At 44.6% G+C, this 24,143-nt stretch overlaps 1 protein-coding gene across 2 annotated transcripts in view; it reads right to left on the bottom strand.

The window, feature by feature from the left end:
- TCEA2 (transcription elongation factor A2) overlaps positions 1-19,832 on the bottom strand; it is a 55,770-nt gene extending 35,938 nt beyond the window's left edge. The window contains exons 1-4 of one of the 2 annotated variants that reach the window (XM_070744434.1): positions 19,599-19,832; positions 14,890-14,952; positions 10,990-11,095; positions 9,461-9,548 (exon numbers count right to left, since the gene is read on the bottom strand). In XM_070744434.1, the coding sequence (XP_070600535.1) occupies positions 9,461-9,548; positions 10,990-11,095; positions 14,890-14,952; positions 19,599-19,829 (488 nt within the window). In that variant the 5' untranslated portion in view covers positions 19,830-19,832. Of the gene's footprint in view, positions 1-9,460; positions 9,549-10,989; positions 11,096-14,889; positions 14,953-18,869; positions 18,980-19,598 lie in introns of those variants that run through there. The other variant, XM_070744435.1, reaches the window with a different exon arrangement.
- Positions 19,833-24,143: the final 4,311 nt, after the last annotated feature.

Below are 24,143 nucleotides of genomic sequence, written 5' to 3'. Positions count from 1 at the left end.
AAGAGGCCCTCCGGAGGCCAGAAACGACCTGTTTCAAGTTGGGAACCGGGCCATTTCTGGCCTCTGGGGAGATGGGGAAAGCCATTCATTCATTCATTCATTCATTCATTCATTCATTCATTCATTCATTCATTCATTCATTCATTCACTCACTCATTCATTCAATCATTCATTCAATCATTCATTCATTAGATTCGTATGCCGCCCCTCTCTGTAGACTCAGGGCAACTAACAACAATAATAAAAGAGCATATGACAAATCCAATATTAAAATAACTAAAAAACCCTTATTAAAAATCAAACATACACACAAACATACCATGCTTACATTGTATAGGCCTGGGGGGAAAGGAATATCTCAGTCCTTTTTTACTTTTTGCATTTTGCATTTTTGGAATTCAAGGAGAAGGGAGAGATTTAACTGGCTGGAACAGACAAAGGGAAGGATAAAGACAGGAAAAAGCCATTTTAAATTGCACTTCAGATCACAGAGAAGGAGAGGAAGGTAGTGGCCCGCGCGCCTAACGGCGCGCGAATCATATAACTATAAACCAAAATCAGCAAAGTTTGGTAGCAATAGGGGTTGTGGATTTTAATGCTAAGTACTTGTATTTCAATACATTGTTAAGATGACTGGCTTGGTGCAGTGTAACACTTGTTTAGCTGTTGTCTTCCGTAGTACCTTGTGGAACTTGGGGTACTGCCCTCTTTGCATTAGGACATCTAGGTTAGATGGCGAGATCTCTAGATTGCAGTCCTTAGTTTGTAGCTTGCAGTCAGAAGTGGAAAGATTGTCCCAGCCACGTGCTGTAATGCAGCCATGTGTCCAGCCTCCACTTCCACAGCGCCACCCAAGGAGGAGGGCTGTGTGGACAACTGTCGGTTCAGGAAGATTGCGTGCAGTTGAGCAAAAACATAGTAATTTTGGTCTCTCTTTATCGAATTCCTATACTGTTCTTGCGGATTTAAATAGTAAGGATGTTGGAGATATTAGCAAGGCCCCTCAGGCAGAGAATGAGGGGATATTCAAAGGAGAAGTTGTTGTAAATGTCACCAAACCATCAAGTGCAGTTAGTAGAAATATAAAGAGGACACATTTTCTTGTGGGTGATTCGACTGTTAGAGGTGTTGATTTGGGACAGAGTAAGGACGTGGCGAAGGTGCTGAGGTGTCTCCCAGGGGCCACTGCCAGCAGGGACAGGAGGAGGATTACAAACATTGTCAAGGCTGTGAGTAAAGGCAATAACATTGATGTGGTGGTGCATCTTGGCACAAATGATTTGTCCCAGAGAAATGTCAATATAGTAAAAAGAGATTTTCAATGTCTAAGTGTGGAGCTGGGTAAAATAGCAGATTCAGTGACTTTCTCAGAGGTGTTACCGGTTTGTGGCCAAGAGGATAAAACAACGTGTATCATAGAGTTTAATGTGTGGTTAAAGCAGTGGTGTAAAGCCGAAGGTTTTGGCTATGTAAGTCATGATGTCAGTAGGTGGTCTAATAGGGAGTTGTTTAAGAGGGATGGTTTGCATCCATCATACAGAGGTACCCAGGTACTCGGTGAGGAATTCAGAACTTTTTTGGACAGGCATTTAAACTAGGTAAAGGGGACAGAGATGTAACTGATGTGGGTGATTTCTGTCCCCGACCAATGAGGATAAAGCAGTTTTTGGAAGCTTATGAAAAGGGAGCTGCAAATAAAATAGATGTAGTTGTTGATGATAAGGGGCAAACTAATAATGAAAATAATGTTCTTCGTGTAATGTGCACGAATGCTCGAAGCTTGAGCAACAAGCTCTGTGAATTAATGGCCATAATATCTAGAGATAATTTGGACCTGGTTGCCATAACTGAGACATGGTTTAAGGATTCTAATGAATGGGAATTATCCATACCAGGATATACACTGTATAGGAAGGATAGAATAGAGAGAAGGGGAGGTGGAGTAGCCATTTATGTTAAAGAAACTCTAAAAACAACACTAATTCAAAATACATATCAAGATCTAGAGACCCTCTGGATTTGCATGCAAAATAAAGACGGTTCTGTCATTAGAATTGGGGTGATCTATAGGCCTCCAGGGCAATCTGAGGAATATGACAACAAGATGGTGGATGAAATTACCCAAATGGCAGTAAAGGGAGATATTGTGGTTATGGGTGATTTCAACATGCCTGATGTTGACTGGAACATCCCCAGTGCCCTTACATGCAAAAGTAAGAATATAGTAGAGGCCTTTACAGGAGCAGCTCTGGCACAGCTGGTTAAGACACCAACTAGAGAGGAGAATATTCTAGATTTAGTTTTTACGAATGGGAATTGGGTTTCAGAGGTCAAGGTGGGAGAAAATTTAGGTTGCAGTGACCATCTATGTTTGTGGTTTGATATAAAAACTCATTGTGAGCAATCCTATAATGCAACCAAAGTATTGGATTTCAGAAAAACAAATTTTAATGCAATGGGGGAATATTTAGATAATGAATTAAAGGGGAGGGATAAAATGGCAGGAGCGAGCACCCAGTGGACTGTATTTAAAAAGGCCATCTTAAAAGCCACTGGACTGTATGTAAGACAAATAACTAAAGGTAAAAGGAAGAAGAAACCGCTATGGTTTAGCAATGATGTAAGGACTATAGTCAATGAAAAAAAGGCTGCCTATAGGAGGTATAAAGAGTCTGGAAGTATAGCTGATAGGGAGGTGTATAAAATGAGACAGAAGGAGGCGAAACAGATAATATATGCTGCTAAAGCCTCAAAAGAGGAAGAAATTGCCAAATCTCTAAAGAAGGGGGATAAAACCTTCTTCAGATATATTAGTGATAAGAAGAAGAAAAACTGCGGCATCACAAAGCTTAGTACCGGGAAAAATACATGCATTAATGGGAATAAGGAGATCGCTGACCATTTTAATAGCTACTTCTGTTCAGTTTTCTCAAAAGACACCTTACAAAATAATACTATAGAGGGATATAGCATTGCCTCCAACTGTACGGATTCAGCTCCAGTGATCTTAGAAGCCGATGTCTTAGAAGAACTTGAACGATTAAAGATAAATAAGGCAATGGGTCCAGATGGCATCCACCCCAGAGTTCTTAAAGAACTCAGATCTGTCATTGCTACCCCCCTGACTGATTTGTTTAACCAATCCTTATTAACAGGAGATGTTCCTGAGGATTGGAGAATGGCAAGTGTTGTGCCTATCCACAAGAAGGGCAGTAGAGAAGAAGCTGGTAACTACAGGCCAGTTAGCTTGACATCAGTTGTCGTTAAAATGATGGAGACTCTACTGAAAAAGAGGATAAATCAGCACCTAAAAAACAATAAATTATTGGACCCAAATCAGCATGGCTTTACTGAAGGCAAATCATGTCAGACTAATCTCATTGATTTCTTTGACTATGTCACAAAGGTGTTGGATGAAGGTGGTGCTGTGGATATTGCCTACCTGGACTTCAGCAAAGCCTTTGATACGGTTCCACATAAAGAGCTGATAGATAAATTAGTGAAGATTGGACTTAATCCCTGGATAGTTCAATGGATTTGCAGCTGGCTGAAGCATAGACACCAGAGGGTTGTTGTGAATGGCGAGTATTCTGAGCAGAGTCAGGTTACAAGCGGTGTGCCACAAGGGTCTGTTCTGGGTCCTATTCTTTTTAATATGTTTGTGAGTGACATAGGGGAAGGCTGGTAGGGAAGGTTTGCCTATTTGCCGATGACTCTAAAGTGTGCAATAGGGTTGATATTCCTGGAGGCGTCGGCAATATGGTAAATGATTTAGCTTTACTAGATAAATGGTCAAAGCAATGGAAACTGCAGTTTAATGTTTCCAAATGTAAAATAATGCACTTGGGGAAAAGGAATCCTCAATCTGACTATTGTATTGGCAGTTCTGTGTTAGCAAATACTTCAAAAGAAAAGGATTTAGGCGTAGTGATTTCTGACAGTCTCAAAATGGGTGAACAGTGCAGTCAGGCAGTAGGGAAAGCAAGTAGGATGCTTGGCTGCATAGCTAGAGGTATAACAAGCAGGAAGAGGGAGATTATGATCCCGCTATATAGAATGCTGGTGAGACCACATTTGGAATACTGTGTTCAGTTCTGGAGACCTCACCTACAAAAAGATATTGAGAAAATTGAACGGGTCCAAAGACGGGCTACAAGAATGGTGGAAGGTCTTAAGTATAAAACGTATCAGGAAAGACTTAATGAACTCAATCTGTATAGTCTGGAGGACAGAAGGAAAAGGGGGGACATGATCGAAACATTTAAATATATTAAAGGGTTAAATAAGGTCCAGGAGGGAAGTGTTTTTAATAGGAAAGTGAACACAAGAACAAGGGGACACAATCTGAGGTTAGTTGGGGGAAAGATCAAAAGCAACATGAGAAAATATTATTTTACTGAAAGAGTAGTAGATCCTTGGAACAAACTTCCAGCAGACGTGGTAGATAAATCCACAGTAACTGAATTTAAACATGCCTGGGATAAACATATATCCATCCTAAGATAAAATACAGAAAATAGTATAAGGGCAGACTAGATGGACCATGGGGTCTTTTTCTGCCGTCAGACTTCTATGTTTCTATGTTTCTATTAATCCCCCCATGCCTGACGACAGAGATGGGTTTTAAGGAGTTTACGAAAGGCGAGGAGGGTGGGGGCAATTCTGATCTCTGGGGGGAGCTGGTTCCAGAGGGTCGGGGCCGCCACAGAGAAAGCTCTTCCCCTGAGTCCCGCCAAACAACATTGTTTAATCAAAGGGACACGGAGAAAGCCAACTCTGTGGGACCTAACTAGTCACTGGGATTCGTGTGGCAGAAAGTGGTCCCGGAGATATTCTGGTCCGATGCCATGAAGGGCTTTATGGATCATAACCAACACTTTTCCGCCCTCCCAGACTCCTAGAAAGGCTCTGGAGCTTTGGGAGAGCAAAAACCAGGCCTTCTTCACCCCCTCCAGAGGCTGGAAAGAGCCTGTTTCCCAACTCCCAGTGGGCCAGAAGGCCAAAAATCAGCTGGTTGGCATGCACGCCAGACCTGAGTTTGGGTACCCATCAATATGGCTCCACGTGCCACTTGTGGCACATTTGCCATAGGTTGTCCATTATGGATATAGGGCAGTGATGGCGAGCCTTTTTTCCAAGTGCTGAAAGCCTGTGAATGTGCCCACACCTATACGCAATTCAATGCCTAGAGAGGGTGAAAACAGCCTCTCCTGCTCCCCCGGAGGCCGGAAACAGCTGGTTTCCCAACTTCTGGCGGGCCCCGTAGGTCCGTTTTTCATCCTCCCCAGGCTCCAGTGGCTTCCCTGGAGCCTGGAGAAGACAAAAACACTCTCCCAGAGTCTCCGTGTGAGCTAAATACCCTCCCAGAATCTCCGTGTCGTGTGTATGGTTTTTTAAATTATGGGGGTTTTAGTTTTTAAATATTAGATTTGTATTTTACATTGTTCTCTGCTATTGCTGTGAGCCGCCCCGAGTCTACAGAGAGGGGCGGTATACAAATTAATTAATTAACTAAATAATTAAGGAATTAAATAATTAAGGAATTAAATAAATAAATAATCAGCTGGCCAACACACACATGCATATTTGGAGCTAAGCTAGGGCAATGGCTTGTGTGCCAGCATATATGGTTCCGTGTGCCGCCTGTGGCACACGTGCCATAGGTTTGCCATCACTGATATAGGGTCTTCTGCTTGAGGCGGGGGTTGGACTAGAAGACCTCCAAGGTCCCTTCCATCTCTGTTATTCTACAATTTGTACTCTGATTCTGGGGGTCCCGAGGACACAGATAAACCTCCAAGAGGCCTCGACGGCCCTCAGAGAGAGGGCTAACAACCAGGCGACTACAAAAAGTATAAAACTCTTCCATTCTGCGCTATTCAGTCAGAACTGAAGAAGCTTCTTGGATGAGAAGCGAAACACCTTCAAGGAAGAATAACAGAAAGTCCAGTGGCCTCTTTGAGAAAGCACCTTGGGATCAATAAAAATTGTTCATAACCGCCCAAACCGTACAAGGGATCATGCTTCTTTGTGTTACTGATTTTATGCCCTAGTGCTGTGTTCCCAACCTTGGCAACTTGAAGATATTTGGACTTCAACTCCCAGAATTCCCCAGCCAGCATCCACTGGCTGAGGAATTCTGGGAGTTGAAGTCCAAATATCTTCAAGTTGCCAAGGTTGGGAAACACAGCCCTAGTGAGATGTGGTTCGATGCAGACGGGTGTTGCTACTTACCGCAGATACCGGTGCATGCTCAAGAAGCAACATCTTGTGTGTGAGATTTCGGTGGCTTTTTTTGCTTCTGCGCATTCGCAGAAACAAAACAATCACCAAAATCTCAGGCGCATGTACGTCCCCTCACACGATTTTGCTTCCTGCGCATGCGCAAAATGTCGCTGGGACGGAAGGGCGTGCGTCGGCAATCGAAAGCAGCGCACGCACCTCGCGTTTTAATACTGGTGCGCACTGTGGCCCATACCAGATAGGAACCCGATAATGGTTCGGTGGTAAACTGAATTGAATACAGTGGTATCTCTACCTACGAACTTAATTTGTTCCGTGACCAGGTTCTTAAGTAGAAATGTTTGTAAAAAGAAGCAATTTTTTCCATAGGAATCAATGTAAAAGCAAACAATGCGTGCGATTGGGGAAGCCACAGGGAGGGTGGAGGCCCTGTTTCCTCCCAGGAGATTCCTAGAGAGGCCCCACAGAGGCTTCTCCCCACCTTTTCCAGCCCTGTTTCCTCCCAGGAGATTCCTAGAGAGGCCCCACAGAGGCTTCTCCCCGACTTTTCTGGCCCTGTTTCCTCCCAGGAGATTCCTAGAGAGGCCCCACAGAGGCTTCTCTCCGCCTTTTCCGGCCCTGTTTCCTCCCAGGAGATTCCTAGAGAAGCTCCACGGAGGCCTCGCCCCGCCATTTCCGGCCCCGTTTCCTTCCAGGAGATTCCTAGAGAGGCCCCACGGAGGCTTCTCCCCGCCTTTTCTGGCCGTTTCCTCACTGGAAATTCCTAGAAAGGCCCCACGGAGGCCTCTCCCTTCCTTTTCTGGCCCTGTGTCCTTCCAGGAGATTCCTAGAGGCCCCACGGAGGCTTCTCTCGGCCTTTTCCGACTGTTTTCTCCCAGGAGATTCCTAGAGAGGCCCCACAGAGGCTTCTCCCTGCCTTTTCTGGTTACAGTTTCTGAGGCTCGGATTTGTAAATGGAAAATGGTTCTTGAGAAGAGGCAAAAAAATCTTAAAAACCCGGTTCTTATCTAGAAAAGTTCATAAGTAGAGGCGTTCTTGAGTCTACGGAGAGGGGCGGCATACAAATCCAATAAATAATAATAATAATAATAATAAGAGGTACCACTGTACTTTAATAAAAGGCATTTGTCTCCAAGGCAGAAGCTCTTAGTGTACATGCAAAGCAACGGAATCATGACAATCATCATCATAATCATAGCAATAAGAGCAGAGAGTAAGAAACATAATAATAATAAGCAAAAATAATACTCTACAGAAAATATACACGGATATTAGACATCACTGGGAGAATTACACTCTTCAGCAGATTAATAGCCCAAAAATCATTTTCCAGGTGTTCATATTATGTAGAAGCTTTTTAACATTAAATCTCTGTGTGTTTCCAACCAGAAAAAGCTTAAATCAACATCATGTTCTAGGGAAAATTACTAGGATTATTCCAAGCCTTCTCAATGAAAATCCCAAGGCCGCCCCAATTTGAGTGATTGATTGACACATGCAGAATTGTGTGAGAATCCTAGGAAGGAATTTGGAATAAGGATACATTGGTACAACTGGAGCTGAGGAACTGTAAGATTTAGGACAGGTGGCAGGGCCAGTATTCGTTTTATCAGTGGCCAAAGGATTAAAGGATCCATATTGTCCCCTTATGTGGTAGGGTGATGCGACTTAAGTAATAAAAAAAATGTATGTACATAAACAGAACGGTGGATTAATAAAGAAAGAAAGAAAACTACAAATGAAATAAAAGCAACAAAATGAGAAGTGGCCTTTATCAATAAAAGGTATTGTGTGAAAGACGGGAGAAATGAAAGTGAATCAAATAATAAACAAGAATAAAAAGAAATGCACAAAGTCCACTGAGTTTTGCAGGTGTTTATTTATTTTTCATTTGTAACTGTAAGGTTCAGAAAAGGACATTATAATCTATCTGTCAAGATGGAGCCACCATTGCTTCTTGGGAATCTTTGTCAATAGAGATGTAACATTTCCCCATTTCAGTTTAAGCTAAGCAGGGAAGCCATACTGATATTAATAATAACAGACATCTGGCTAGAGACTGGGAAGCTGTGAGTTCTAGTCTTGCCTTAGACATGACAATCAACTTTGGGCCAATCACCAGCAGATTGTGAGTTCTAGTCCTACTGGCCAATCACCAGGGATTAAAAGATCTAGTCCCGCCTTAGACATCAAAGCTACAGAGTGACGCTGGGCCAATCATCAAGAGATTAGGCGTTCTAGTCCCGCCTTAGATATGAAAGCTGTTGGGTGACTTTGGGCCAATCACCAGGGTTTGGGAGTTCTAGTCCCACCTTTGATATGAAAGCAGCTGGGTAACTTTGGGCCAATCACCAGGGATTGGGAGTTCTAGTCCCACCTTAGACATCAAAGCTGCAGAGTGACATTGGGCCAATCATCAAGAGATTAGGAGTTCTAGTCCCGCCTTAGACATCAAAGCTGCAGAGTGACATTGGGCCAATCATCAAGAGATTAGGAGTTCTAGTCCCGCCTTAGATATGAAAGCTGTTGGGTGACTTTGGGCCAATCACCAGGGATTGGGAGATCTAGTCTCGCCTTAGACATCAAAGCTGCAAAGTGACTTTGGGCCAATCACCAGGAGATTAGGAGTTCTAGTCCCGCCTTTGATATGAAAGCAGCTGGGTGACTTTGGGCCAATCACCAGGGATTGGGAGTTCTAGTCCCGCCTTAGACATCAAAGCTGCAGAGAGACTTTGGCCCAATCACCAGGAGATTGGGAGTTCTAGTCCCGCCTTAGACATCAAAGCTGCAGAGAGACTTTGGGCCAATCACCAGGGATTGGGAGTTCTAGACCCGCCTTAGACATCAAAGCTGCAGAGAGACTTTGGCCCAATCACCAGGGATTGGGAGTTCTAGTCCCGCCTTAGACATCAAAGCTGCAGAGAGACTTTGGCCCAATCACCAGGAGATTGGGAGTTCTAGTCCCACCTTAGGCAGGAAAACAAACTGGGTGACATTGGGACAATCTCTCTCTCTCTCCCTTAGCCCAGCCCACCTCTTAGAATTTGTTGTTGGGAAAATAGGAGGAAAAAGGAATATTAGCTATATTCACTGCCTTAAGTTGTTTATAAAAATAAATAATAAAGGTAGGACATGAATTAAAGTAACATTTGAAGCCAAACATGGGTGGTTAAGGGGGCAACCGGTACAATACCACTATCTCTGGCTAAGAGTTTACCTTTGGTCTCGTGAATCCCGGGTCTCTTTTGAAGAAGAAGCTGTCAGAGAATTCTTCTTTTTTTCGTCTCTCTTATCTTCGGAAGCATCTGGACAGAGTTAAGGAGGAAGAAGGACAAGCAGTAAAGAATGAAGTCGCCATAAGGAAGCCACGGGTCTTGTGCCACTAGGGAGGTCCTAGGGTGGCTTGTTCCTTGGTCACAAGGTCTTCTGACATAGTTAGCCTCCAAAGCAGTAGATAGCAGCATGGTCCATGTTTCTATGTTTGTTTATCACCTGAGGAGGCTTGGAAGAACATCTGTCATGACATGACATACAATGATGGAGATGCTATTTTTCGGGCAATGAAAAGCCCGCACAACAAACCAGCTTTTGCAAAGAAAAGGATCCAGTTCTAGGTACAGTGATAACTTCATCTTACAAACTTAATTGGTTCCAGGACGAGGTTTGTAAGGTGAAAAGTTTGTAAGACGAAACAATGTTTCCCATGGGAATCAATGGAAAAGCGATTAATGCGTGCAAGCCCAAAACTCACCCCTTTTGCCAGCCGAAGCGCCCGTTTTTGCACTGCTGAGATTCCCCTGAGGCTCCCCTCCATGGGACACCCCACCTCCGGACTTCCATGTTTTTGTGATGCTGCGATTTCGCTGAGGCTCCCCTCGCTGGGAAACCCCATCTCCAGACTTCCGTTGCCAGGAAAGCACCCATTTTTGCACTGTTGGGATTCCCCTGCAGCATCGCAAAAACACGGAAGTCCGGAGGTGGTGTTTCCCACGTAAGGGAGCCTCAGGGGAATCCCAGCAGCGCAAAAACAAGCGCTTTGCTGGCAACAGAAGTCCAGAGACGGGGCATCCCAGTGGTGGCAGCTTGGGTTTGTAAGGTGAAAATAGTTTGTAAGAAGAGGCAAAAAAACCTTAAACCCCGGGTTTGTATCTCGAAAAGTTTGTATGACGAGGGGTTTGTAAGACGAGGTATCACTGTATATACTTTTCCTGGAAATCTCTTTTATTTTTTAAAAGAGATATAACAGAGGAACATTCAGGGTTAAAGCTGTGTTCCTACATATCTACCTTGTCCTTTGTTTGGACTTGAAGCCTGTTCACGTTTGATTGCTTTCTTTAACTTTTTTTTCCTCTTCCAAATCTAGGTGCGCCTTATACTCTAGTGCAGGGGGAGGCAAAGTGGACTTCAACTCCCAGAATTCCTGAGCCAATCATGCTAGCTCGGGAATTCTGGGAGTTGAAGTCCACATGTCCTAGAACAGTGTTTCCCAACCTTGGCAATTTGAAGATATCTGGACTTCAACTCCCAGAATTCCCCAGCCAGCATTCGCTGGCTGGGGAATTCTGGGAGTTGAAGTCCAAATACCTTCAAGTTTCCAAGGTTGGGGACCTCTGTCCTAGAAGACCTGACTTTGCCTACTCCTGCTGTAGTGCATCTTATAGTCCTAAACATACAGTAAGCGGATCTTGATTTATTCCATAACCTGTTATGATGATTTCACTCACCTACACCATGCCTATTTCTTACCTAGGAGTTTCTTCCAGGCCTTGATAAGCGACTTGGCGAGTGCAATTACATCTTCATCTGTGCTTTGCTTCCGGAGGGCGTTCACAGACATCCCGATTCGGGTAGACTGCAAAATATGAAATGAAAAAGAAAGGGATTGGCCCCAAAACTAGCTAGATTAAATTCCTCAAGACAAGGGAAGAAGACCGCCCAAACTCTAAGTTCAGGTTATGCTGCAGGGGATTTTTCTAGGTGGTGGTATTCTCAATATTAGGCAAAAATGAAGAATTCTGGAGCATCACCTCAAAGTGACAGGGGAGAAGTTCAAAATAAATGTTAGAAAGGACTTTTAATGTCACATTTTAAACTACAGGTAATCCTCGACTTATAACAGTTCATTTAACAGTCACAATGCAAGGTGTTATTATCTACAAAGCCCTACAGGGCTTAGGACCAGATTATACTGCTAAAAAAAATAAAGGGAAACTCAAAGAACACATCCTAGATCCAAATGAATGAAATATTCTCATTGAATACTTTGCTCTGTACAAAGTTGAATGTGCACAACAGCATGTGAAATTGATTGTCAATCAGTATTGCCTCCTAAGTGGACAGTTTGATTTCACAAAAGTTTGATTTACTTGGAGTTATATTGTGTTGTTTAAGTGTTCCCTTTATTTTTTTTGAGCAGTGTATTTACGGACTGTCTCCTGCCACATACCTGCCTGCAATCGCATCTCAGACATTAACACCCTTGAAAATGTCCAAATATACTTCACCAGAAGAGCCCTTCACTCCTCCACTCGAAACAGAATACCCTACGAGACTAGACTTTCAATCCTGGGCCTAGAAAGTTTAGAACTAAGACGCCTTAAACAAGATCTAAGTATTGTCCACAAGATCATATGCTGCAACGTCCTGCCTGTCGGCGACTACTTCAGCTTTAACCACAACAACACAAGAGCACACAACAGATTTAAACTTAATATTAACCGCTCCAAACTTGACTATAAAAAATATGACTTCAGTAACCGAGTTGTCGAAGCGTGGAACTCATTACCGGACTCCATAGTGTCATCCCCAAACCCCCAACACTTTACCCTTGGATTATCTATGGACGGTTGACCTATCCAGATTCCTAAGAGGTCAGTAAGGGGCGAGTACCATTGCATTAGAGTGCCTTCCGTCCCCTGTCCTATTGCTCTCCTATATCTCCTATACCTTTCTTCTATTCCTATATCTCTTCTTCTATTCTTTCAATGATATGTTCCATTACTATACCTTCTTTTCTATTATTTCTTAGATATATTTTACCATGAGTATCTCCTCTATAACCTTCATCATGTATTTTACTATGTGTATATAGATATATACCCACTAAAACCCTCATTGTGTATTGGACAAAATGAATAAATAAGTAAATTAGAGCCCAGAGGGTTGGCCTTCTCCGGGTCCTGTCGACTAAACTGTGTCAGTTGGCGGGCCCGCGCGTGAGGGCCTTCACTGTGGCTGCCCCGGCTCTATGGAATCAACTCCCTCCCCCCATGTCTGTACTGCTCCCACCCTACTGGCCTTCCGAAAAGCCTTGAAAACCTGGCTTTGCTGGAAGGCCTGGGGGCCATGAGAATTGACACCCTTTTATTCAGCCAAGACATGAATTGATTGGGATGTTTGGTGTATGAATGTAATGATTATGTTGTAGGGTTTTCATTATGAAATGTTTTTAATTATTATAAAATGTATTTATCATTATTATGAAATGTTTTTATTATTATAAAATGTATTTATTATTATTATGAAAGGTTTTAATCTGATTATATTGTTTTATAATTATTGTTGAGTCTTCAAGGAGTGGGCAGCATATAAATTCAATGAAATAAATAAATAAACAAATGACTGTTCAAAGTTACAACGGCACTGAAAAAGTGTCTCATTAACGTTTTTCACACTTACGACCATTGCAAGCATCCCCATGGTCACATGATCAAAATTCAGTAGCTTGGCAATCATTTCATACTTATAACCGTTGTAGTATCCCAGGATCATGGGATCACTTTTTTGCAACTTTCTGACTGCCCAAGTCCATGGTGAAGCCAGATTCATTTAACAACCAGATTACTAGTTTACCAACTGCGGTGATTCACTTAACGACTGTTGCAAGAAATGTTGTAAAATGGGGCGAAACTCAGTGAGCTAATTCTAACTCAGTCACATACATTTTGGGCTCCATTGTGGTCTTGTATTTGTATTTATTTGTATTTATTAGATTTGTATGCCGCCCCTCTCTGAAGACTCGGGGTGACTAAAAACAATAAAAAAGACAATGTAAACAAATCTAATATTAAAAATAATCTAAAAAACCCCCAATTTAAAGAACCAATCATACATACAAGCATACCATGTATAAATTCTATAAGCCTAGGGGGAAGGGAAATTTCAATTCCCCCATGCCTGATGACAGAGGTGGGTTTTAAGGAGCTTGCGAAAGGCAAGGAGGGTGGGGGCAACTCTGATATCTGGGGGGAGCTGGTTCCAGAGGGTCGGGGCCGCCACAGAGAAGGCTCTTCTCTTGGGTACCGCCAAACGACATTGTTTAGTCGACGGGACCCGGAGAAGGCTAACTCTGTGGGACCTAACCGGTCGCTGGGATTCGTGCGGCAGAAGGCGGTCCCGGAGATATTCTGGTCCGATGCCATGAAGGGCTTTATAGGTCATAACCAACACTTTGAATTGTGACCGGAAATTGATCGGCAACCAATGCAGACTGCGGAGTGTTGGTGTAACATGGGCATATTTGGGAAAGCCCATGATTGCTCTCGCAGCTGCATTCTGCACGATCTGAAGTTTCCGAACACTTTTCAAAGGTGGCCCCATGTAGAGAGCATTACAGTAGTCGAACCTCGAGGTGATGAGGGCATGAGTGACTGTGAGCAGTGAGTCCCGGTCCAGATAGGGCCGCAACTGGTGCACCAGGCGAACCTGGGCAAACGCCCTCCTCGCCACAGCTGACAGGTGTTTCTCTAATGTCAGCTGTGGATCGAGGAGGACGCCCAAGTTGCGGACCCTCTCTGAGGGGGTCAATCATTCCCCCCCCCAGGGTGATGGACAGACAGATGGAATTGTCCTTGGGACGCAGAACCCACAGCCACTCCGTCTTATCCGGGTTGAGTTTGAGTCTGTTGACACCCATCCAGGCCCCAACAGCCTCCAGGCACCGGCACATCACTTCCACTGCTTCGTTGACTGGACATGGGGTGGAGATGTATAACTGGGTATCATCCGCATACTGATGATACCTCACCCCATGCCCTTGGATGATCTCACCCAGCGGTTTCATGTAGATATTGAATAGTAGGGGGGAGAGGACCGACCCCTGAGGCACCCCACAAGGGAGTAACCTCTTAAGCAGAAGACACCAAAATAGTAGTGAAAACTTGAAAAGAACTTCAAAGATGAGTTTTAACATTGTGGGATTAAACACATGTCCATCATCCAACAAAAAATAAAATAAAATTTTTAAAAACCTCAAACGGAGTGAAGTATTATTGTTTTTCTTTGTTTCCATGTTTCTAATTTGGCAATTTGCACTAATTTCACAATGCAACCACTCTACAACTGCTTAAGTTTATAAATCTTACCTCTATTCTTTTTTTTTTCTTACTGTGTACAGAATCTTGGTTTTAATTTTCATGCCACGGGACACCAAACCCCAATCATGGGTTTTGATGAGTATTGATATTACATTGTGGAGGGATGTATTTAGAAACATGCTTCACAAAGTAAGTAAAGTGCAGGAAACAGACAATATAGGACTCCATTCATGATCAAGTATGAATCTTTTTTAAAGTATAATAACCAAGGAAGAATAGTGAAAGTGAGAATGTGTTAGAAGAAAAGAGATAATCACCACCATGGTTTTACCTGTAGTAAATGCAGAGTTATCGGCATACTTTTCAGTTCCTTCAGCAAGTCCATTGCCCCTTCCTCAAAAATAAAAGAAATTCCACAAGTTAAGAGACATCCAATAACCAATTATTAAATCATTTTGATGGGGTGACGTAAATATAAAAAAGGAGCTTGTATTCCTAAGTCTAAGCAGAAATAGAGAGCCGTTACCAGGGAGGGAGATATAGTATAGGAATGGAAAGAGGCTAATTCAATCAAAATATACCGTGCATATACTGAAATCATATGAAACACACACACAAAAAATCAAACTCTGATTGCCTAACTTAACTTTTCAAATTAGTACGAGGTCGTAGGTTTCCAGATTTCTAATCAGCGGGATCATTTGTGCTCTCTCCAAACTTGGTTATTTGCCTGCAGATGTTTTATTACCCAACTAGGTAACATCATCAGTGCTAGAAAGGAGTGGTGTTTACTTTTTTAATATACGTATTACTGGCTTGCCCTGTGAGTGTTGGTGGGAGGACTCTTGGTGGTTCCTTAAAAACAGCTCAGAAATAGTCCTTGACTTACCACCATTTGTTTAGGGACGGTTAGAAATGACCACAGCACTAGAAAAAGGGGCTTATGACTTGTCCTCACATTTGCGACCAGCGCAGCGTAAGCACAGTCATGTGATCAAAACTTGGGTTGGGGGGTGGTTGGTCATATAGTTGCCATTTGTAACCTTCCCAGTTGGTTTCCGACAAGTAAAATCAAGGGAGGGGGGGACTTAACTTTGATTCATTTTGCAACTGGCAGTGATTCGTTTACCAACTGTGGCAAAAAGAAAAAAAAATCAGACCATAAAATCAGGTGCAATTATTTAACAACCTTCTTGCTTTGCAACAGAAATTCTCATCCCAATTATGATTATAAAACAAGGACTATCTGTATTTTTCGGTTATTTCTTTTTTTGTTAACCCCAAGGAATCTTACAGCCGATGTTTCATCCAAATAGTAGCCAGATCCTATCCTATTTCTCTGCTGAGACCAGCCCAAATTGGTTAGGCATTGCTAGGAGGAGGATTTAGGGGTAGTGATTTCTGACAGTGTGGTCAGTCAGTAGGGAAAGCAAGTAGAAAACTTGGCTGCATAGCTAGAGGTATAACAAGCAGGAAGAGGAAGATTGTGATCCCACTGTATAGAGCGCTAGTGAGACCACATCCTCACCTACAAAAAAGATATTGATGAAATTGAACAGGTCCAAAGACAGACTACAAAAACGATGGAAGGTCTTAAGCATAAAACCTATCAGGAAAGACTCCATGAACTCAATCTGTATACAGTGGTCCCCCGATTATTGCGAGGGTTCCGTTCCAGGACCCCTCGCAATGATCGGTTTTTCGCGAAGTAGCGCTGCGGAAGTAAAAACACCATCTGCGCATGCGCAGATGGTGTTTTTACTTCCGCCGCAGCAGCGAGGAGCCGAAGATTGGGGTTTCCCCACCGCCCACGCAAACTCCTCGCTGCCGCTCGTCCGCCCTTCGCCCGCCCACGCCGTTCGCTCACTTCAGGACTCAGCTGGGAAGCGGCGCGAGCGAACGGCGTGGGCGGGCGAGCGGCGGGCGCACGGGCAGGCAGCGGACAAGCCGTTCGCTCACACCGCTCGCTCGCGCCGCTTCCCAGCTGAGTCCTGAAGCGAGCGAACGGCGTGGGCGGGCGAAGGGCGGGCGAGCGGCAGCGAGGAGTTTGCGTGGGCGGTGGGGAAACTCCTCGCTGATGCCCGCCACTCGCCTTCCCGCCAGCAAGAGGGGGAAGACCCAGGGAAGCCGCCCAGCAGCTGATCTGCCCGGCGCCATCTACGCATGCGTGCCCATAGAAAAAAGGGAGCGCATGCGCAGATGGTGTTTTTACTTCCGGGTTGAAAAATCGCCATATAGCCGTTTTGCAATGATCGGGATCGCAATACCCGGGGGATCACTGTAGTCTGGAGGACAGAAAGGAAAGGGAGGACATGATCAAAACATTTAAATATGTCAAAGGTTTAAATAAGGATCAGGAGGGAAGTGTTTTTCATAGGAAAGTGAACACAAGAACAAGGGGGCACAATCTGGGGTTAGTTTGGGGAAAAGTCAGAAGCAACGTGAGAAAATATTATTTGACTGAAAGAGTAGTAGATGCTTGGAACAAACTTCCAGCAGACATGGTTGGTAAATCCACAGTAACTGAATTTAAACATGCCTGGGATAAACATATATCCATCCTAAGATAAAATACAGGAAATAGGGCAGACTAGATGGATTACAAGGTCTTTTTCTGCCGTCAGTCTTCTATGTTTCTATCTATTGAAGTTTTCCCAGAAAATACAGTAAGTTCAAGAAATCAAATACACATAGTCCTCAACTTACAACAGTTCATTCGGTGACTACTTGAAATTACAGCGGCACTGAAAAACCTGCGACCATTTTCCACACTTATGACCGTTGCAGCTTCCCCAGGCTTGCCTGATTTACCTTCGGATGGTTGACCACTAACTCACATTTATGACAGTTGCAGTATGTGGGGATGATGTCGTGGAGACCTTCCGACAAGCAAAGTTAATGGAGAAGCCTAATTCACGTAACAACCGTGTTACTAATCTAACAACCATGGTGCTTCACTTAACAACGGTGGCAAGAAAAGCCATCAAATGGGGACAAAAACTCACTTATGAGGACCCAGATTTTTTGGGGGGCGATATGCTGACTCTGTAAACCATTTAAGAGAGGGCTACAAAGCACTGTGAAGCAGGATACAGAGTGGTCCCTCTACTTAAGAACTTAATGCGTTCTGTGACCAGGTTCTTAAGTAGAAAAGTTTGTAAGTAGAAGCAATTTTTCCCATAGGAATCAATGTAAAAACAAATAATGGGTGCGATTGGGGAAACCACAGGGAGGATGGAGGTCCTGTTTCCTTCCAGGAGATTCCTAGAGAGGTCCCACGGAAGCTTCTCCCCGCCTTTTCCGGCCCTGTTTCCTCCCAGAAGATTCCTAGAGAGGCCCCACGGAAGCTTCTCCCCGCCTTTTCCGGCCCTGTTTCCTCCCAGAAGATTCCTAGAGAGGCCCCACGGAAGCTTCTCCCCGCCTTTTCCGGCCCTGTTTTCTCCCAGGAGATTCCTAGAGAGGCCATACAGAGGCTTCCCCCAGCCTTTTCCGGCCCTGTTTCCTCCAAGGAGATTAGATTAATTAGATTTGTATGCCACACCTCTCTGGAGACTTGGAGCGGCTCATAACAGCAAAACACAGTACAAATCCAATGATTTAAAAAAACAGTTAAAACCCTTAATATAAAATACAGTCATATACCCCAGACAAACCATACATAAAACAGAACGGCCCAGTGGAATCAATTTCCCCATGCCTGATGGCAAAGGTGAGCTTTAAGGCAAGGAGGGTAGGGGCAGTCCTGATCTCTGGGGGGCGTTGATTCCAAAGGGCCGGGGCTGCCACAGAAAAGGCTCTTCCCATGGGACCCGCCAGATGACACTGTTTCGTCGACGGGACCCGGAGAAGGCCAACTCTATGAGACCTAATCAGTCGCTGGGATTCGTATGGCAGAAGGCGGTCCCTAGAGAGGCTCCATGGAAGCTTCTCCCTGCCTTTTCCGGCTGTTTCCTCCCAGGAAATTCCTAGAGAGGCCCCAGGGAGGCTTCCCCCTGTCTTTTCTGGCCCTGTTTCCTCCCAGGAGATTCCTAGAGAGGCCCCATGGAGGCTTCTCCCCTTTTCCGGCCCTGTTTCCTCCCAGGAGATTCCTAGAATGGGCCCATGGAGACTTCTCCCTGCCTTTTTCAGTTACAGTTTTGGAGGCTCGGGTTTGTTAGTGAAAAATGGTTCTTAAGAAGAGGCAAAAAAATCTTGGAACACCCGGTTCTTATCTAGAAAAGTTCTTAGGCAGAGGACTGTAAGTCCAAGGCAACTGCTAACAAGCTTTTCCACTACAGCAAACTAAATTTGCGGTCGTAAGTCGAGGACTACCTGCACACGGATGCCTTTAGCAGCTTTCAGCATGCATGTCAATTTCGGATTTGCTTCAAAACAATGAAGGCGGATCAAGACGGGTTGCTCCCTGGATGGGAGACCACCAGGAAATCTCGCCCAAAATGTGATGAAAAATCTCCCGGTGGGGGGTTGGGAAAGCAGTTTTTAAAGGGAAAAGCATCATCCGCCCCCTCCCCCGGAATCGAGATCAACTCAAAGGAATCTGGAAACCGCGCCACTCGGAGCCAGGATATCCTTTCCCTTCAAAGCGCCCCACACATACACACCCCTCAAAAAAAAAAATGAACGCGCGCGGGCGCGAGAAGCTACAATGGAGCGAACAGGACGGCGAAGGCTGCGGCGAACGGGGTTCTGGGGGGCGTGGCTTCAAAGGGGCGGACGAAGCGCTAGAACCGTAGGCGGGGCCACCAGCGATTCACGGCATGGGCGAGGGCGGGGCCAACGGCTAAAGTATTTTAAATAGCAGCGGGGAGGCGGGGCCAAGAGGCCGTCCTGGGCGGGGCCCAATCTCCAAACGATGCGGCGCGGGCGTTGCCATGGCAGCGGCGAGGACGGACTGGAGGGGGGGTTTCTTTGAGAAACTGGAGATACGGCCAAGTAACGGGAATTGTCGGCGGCGGCGGTGCAGGCCGGGCTCCTCCGCGGGCCGGGAAGGCGTTGGGCGGGCGTGCGGGCGAGCGGGCGGCGCCGGTGCCCCCCACTCACCACGCTCTTCTTTGCGACCATCTTGTCCAGCCGCTTGGCGATGCGCAGGACCTCCTCTTCCTCCCCGCCCATGGCGCCGGCTCTCCTCTCCGCGGTTTTTAGCCCCCGGGGAGGAGGACGGGCGAGGAAGCTCCGTCCCCGGGATGCTGAGCCGCGGCGAAGAGCGGCCGAGCTGCCTTCGGTGACCACGGCAACGCCTCTTCCGTTTGGTCCGGCCCGCCCCAAAGGCATGCTGGGAAACGGAGTTCGACTTTTCCCTGCAGGCGCTTCCCCGCCTTCTCCCAGAGGGCTGCGCGCGCCGTACCTGTGCCCCCCCCTTTTTGCTTCGCAAAGCCTTTCGGGAACTGGGGTCCTGCGGAGGAGATACTCGATGCTTAAATATTGAGGAACGGACTTCAAATCCCAGCATTCTCGGCGGCTTCTAACGGACGGTGTGTGTGTGTTTGCCAGGGCTTTCTTTGGCGGCCACGCCCCTTCCCTTTGGAATGTTTTTTTTTTGCAGGACAGACCGTTAGAGCCGTTAATCTGGCTTAATCCGCCAATGGGTTAAAATGCCAAACTGGACATGAGTTATAATCCTGTTTGTTGGGGGTCTCATAGGTTGGAGAAGATGATTGGTGATTGATTATATGCCATCAAGTCACATGCTACTGAATACAGCTAGTCCTTTCTGTTGCTGAATAAGAGCATTGGTTGATTAAATCTTGCCCCATTTTACCATCTGTCTTCTAACGGTTGTTAAATCAATCACTGTGCAGATGACACCAAACTGGCAGGAATAGCCAACACACCTACAGAAGGATCTTGACAAACTTGAACAATGGGCGCTATCTAACAAAATGAAATTCAATGGTGAAAAGAATGGTGGAAGGTCTTAAGCATAAAACGTATCAGTAAAGACTTCATGAACTCAATCTGTATAGTTTGGAGGACAGAAGGAAAAGAGGGGACATGATCAAAACATTTAAATATGTTAAAGGGTTAAATAAGGTCCAGGAGGGAAGTGTTTTTAATAGGAAAGTGAACACAAGAACAAGGGGACACAATCTGAAGTTAGTTGGGGGAAAGATCAAAAGCAACATGAGAAAATATTATTTTACTGAAGGAGTAGTAGATGCTTGGAACAAACTTCCAGCAGACGTGGTTGGTAAATCCACAGTAACTGAATTTAAATATGCCTGGGATAAACATATATCCATCCTAAGATAAAATACAGAAAATAGTATAAGGGCAGACTAGATGGACCAGGAGGTCTTTTTCTGCCATCAGACTTCTATGTTTCTAAAAGTTAGGTTCTACATGTAGGCAAGAAAAACAAAATGCACAGGTAAAGTATATGTGACACCTTGCTCAACTGTAGTAACTGAGAGGGATCTTCGAGTCCTAGTGGACAACCGTTTAAATATGAGCCAGCCGTGTGAAGCATCTGCCAAAAAAGCCAACACAGTCCTAGGCTGCATCAACAGAGGGAGAGAATCAAGATTATGTTGTGTTAATACCACTTTATAAAGCCTTGGTAAGGCCACACTTGGAATACGGCATTCAGTTTTGGTTGCCACGATATAAAAATGATGTTGAGACTAGAAAGATTACAGAGAAGAGGTGATTAGGGAGCTGGAGGCCAACACATGAACGTTTGCAGGAACTGGGCATGGCTAGTTTAATAAAAAGAAGGACCAGGGGAGAGATGATTGCAGTGTTTCAATATCTCAGGGATTGCCACAAAGAAAAAGGAGTCAACCTAAGCAAAGCACCTGAGGGTAGAACAAGAAGCAATGGGTGGAAACTAAACAAGGAGATAATTAATTTGGAATTTCCTAACAGAACAATTAATCAGTGGATCAACTTGTCTCCTGAAGTTGTGAATGGTCCAACACTGGAAGTTTTTAGAATAGAATAGAATAGAATAAAATTTTATTGGCCAAGTGTGATTGGACACACAAGGAATTTGTCTTTGGTGCAGATGCTCTCAGCGTACATAAAACGTATATAAAACGTATAACATTTAAATATACTAAAGGGTTAAATAAGGTCCAGGAGGGAAGTGTTTTTAATAGGAAAGTGAACACAAGAACAAGGGGACACAATCTGAAGTTAGTTGGGGGAAAGATCAAAAGCAACATGAGAAAATATTATTTTACTGAAAGAGTAGTAGATCCTTGGAACAAACTTCCAGCAGATGTGGTAGATAAATCCACAGTAACTGAATTTAAACATGCCTGGGATAAACATATATCCATCCTAAGATAAAATACAGAAAATAGTATAAGGGCAGACTAGATGGACCATGAGGTCTTTTTCTGCCGTCAGACTTCTATGTTTCTATGTTTCTATAAAAGGAAAAGATACATTTGTCAAGAATCATGTGGTACAACACTTAAGGATTGTCATAGGGGTTGAATAAGCAATGAAGAAACAATATTAATAAAAATCTTTTAAGAAGATGTTGGATAACCATCCGTCTGAAGTAGCGTAAGGATTCTTGCCTAAGCAGGGGGGTTGGACTAGAACAGTGGTCCCCAACATTTTTTCCACCAGGGACCAGTTTCAGCAAGGCAATTTTTCTATGGCCCGGTGGGGGCAGAAAGGGGTGTGGTTGGGGGCGGGATTAAGCATGGGGGTGCTGGTCCTTCCCGCCCCTCTTTCCCGCCATCGCCCTGTGGCCGGCAGAACCTGCCTCCCAAACCCTCTTGCCTGGCGGCGGGTGAAGCGCTGGAGGGGGAGGGGGTCAGGCCGGCCCTTCTGCCTCCCCCCCAGCCAAAAGCGCAAAGGCGTGCCACGGCAGAAGCCAAAAGAGGCTTGAGCCTCCCGGTCCTTCCCGCCCCTCTGTCCCGTCCATTGCCCTGTGGCCGGCAGAACCTGCCTCCCGAGGCCTCTTTCCCAGCGGGAGATGAAGCACTGGAGGGAGGGGGCGGCGGCAGGAGGACTGGCAGCTGCTGACTCCACGGACCGGTGCAACATGCCCCGCGGCCCGGTACTGGTCCGCGGCCCGGTGGTTGGGGACCCCTGGACTAGAAGACCACCAAATCCCTTCTAGCTACTGTTGTTATTATTACTCCAGTTGTTAAGTGAATCTGGCTTCCCCATTGAACTTGGGCTTGTTAGAAGGTCACAAAAGGTGATCAAATGACCTTGGGACGCTGCCACCCTCATAAATACGAGTCGCTTGCCAAGCATCTGAATTTTGATCAGGTGGCCCAGGGGATGCTCCAAACATTGTAAGCGTGAAAAATGGGGATGTCGCTTTTCAGTGCCATTTAACTTCGAATGGCCACTAAATGTATCTTTTATGTACACTGAGAACATCTGCACCAAAGACAAATTCCTTGTGTGTCCAATCACAATTGGCCAATAAAGGATTCTATTTATTTATTTATTTATCTATTTATTTATTTATTTATTTATTTATTTATTTATTTATTTTGTGCAAGACACAATACATATAGAAGAGAATAGACATGAAGTATTATATATAAAGAAAAGATATAAAAATAGAGAAGATTCTTAAAGAACTCACATCTGTCATTGCTACCCCCCTGACTGATTTGTTTAACCAATCCCTGTTAACAGGAGATGTTCCTGAGGATTGGAGAATGGCCAGCGTTGTGCCTATCCACAAGAAGGGCAGTAGAGAAGAAGCTGGTAACTACAGGCCAGTTAGCTTGACATCAGTTATAGTTAAAATGATGGAGACTCTACTCAAAAAGAGGATAAAAAGCAATAACTTATTGGACCCAAATCAGCATGGCTTTACTGAAGGCAAATCATGTCAGACTAATCTCATTGATTTCTTTGACTATGTCACAAAGGTGTTGGATGAAGGTGGTGCCATGGATATTGCCTATCTGGACTTCAGCAAAGCCTTTGATACGGTTCCACCTAAAGAGCTGATAGATAAATTAGTGAAGATTGGACTTAATCCCTGGATAGTTCAATGGATTTGCAGCTGGCTGAAGCGTAGACATCAGAGAGTTATTGTTAATGGCGAGTATTCTGAGCAGAGACAGGTTACAAGCGGTGTGCCACAAGGGTCTGTTCTGGGTCCTATCCTTTTTAATATGTTTGTGAGTGACAGGGGAAGGTTTGGTAGGGAAGGTTTGCCTATTTGCCGATGACTAAAGTGTGCAATAGGGTTGATATTCCTGGAGGCGTCTGTAATATGGTAAACGATTTAGCTTTACTAGATAAATGGTCAAAGCAATGGAAACTGCAGTCTAATGTTTCCAAATGTAAAATAATGCACTTGGGGAAAAGGAATCCTCAATCTGAGTATTGTATTGGCAGTTCTGTGTTAGCAAAAACTTCAGAAGAAAATGATTTAGGGGAAGATAAATCCACAGTAACTGAATTTAAACATGCCTGGGATAAACATATATCCATCCTAAGATAAAATACAGAAAATAGTATAAGGGCAGACTAGATGGACCAGGAGGTCTTTTTCTGCCGTCAGACTTCTATGTTTCTATGTTTCTAGAGGAGAAGATATATGAAAGGAAGAAAAGATATATGAGATATGAGATAAGGAGAGACAATTGGACAGGGAAC

The sequence above is a fragment of the Erythrolamprus reginae genome, chromosome 3 (genome assembly GCF_031021105.1).
Source record: "Erythrolamprus reginae isolate rEryReg1 chromosome 3, rEryReg1.hap1, whole genome shotgun sequence".
NCBI classification, from domain to species: domain Eukaryota; kingdom Metazoa; phylum Chordata; class Lepidosauria; order Squamata; family Dipsadidae; genus Erythrolamprus; species Erythrolamprus reginae.
Note: the sequence above shows the minus strand (reverse complement) of the source record. Positions and strands in the feature narration are given on the sequence as shown.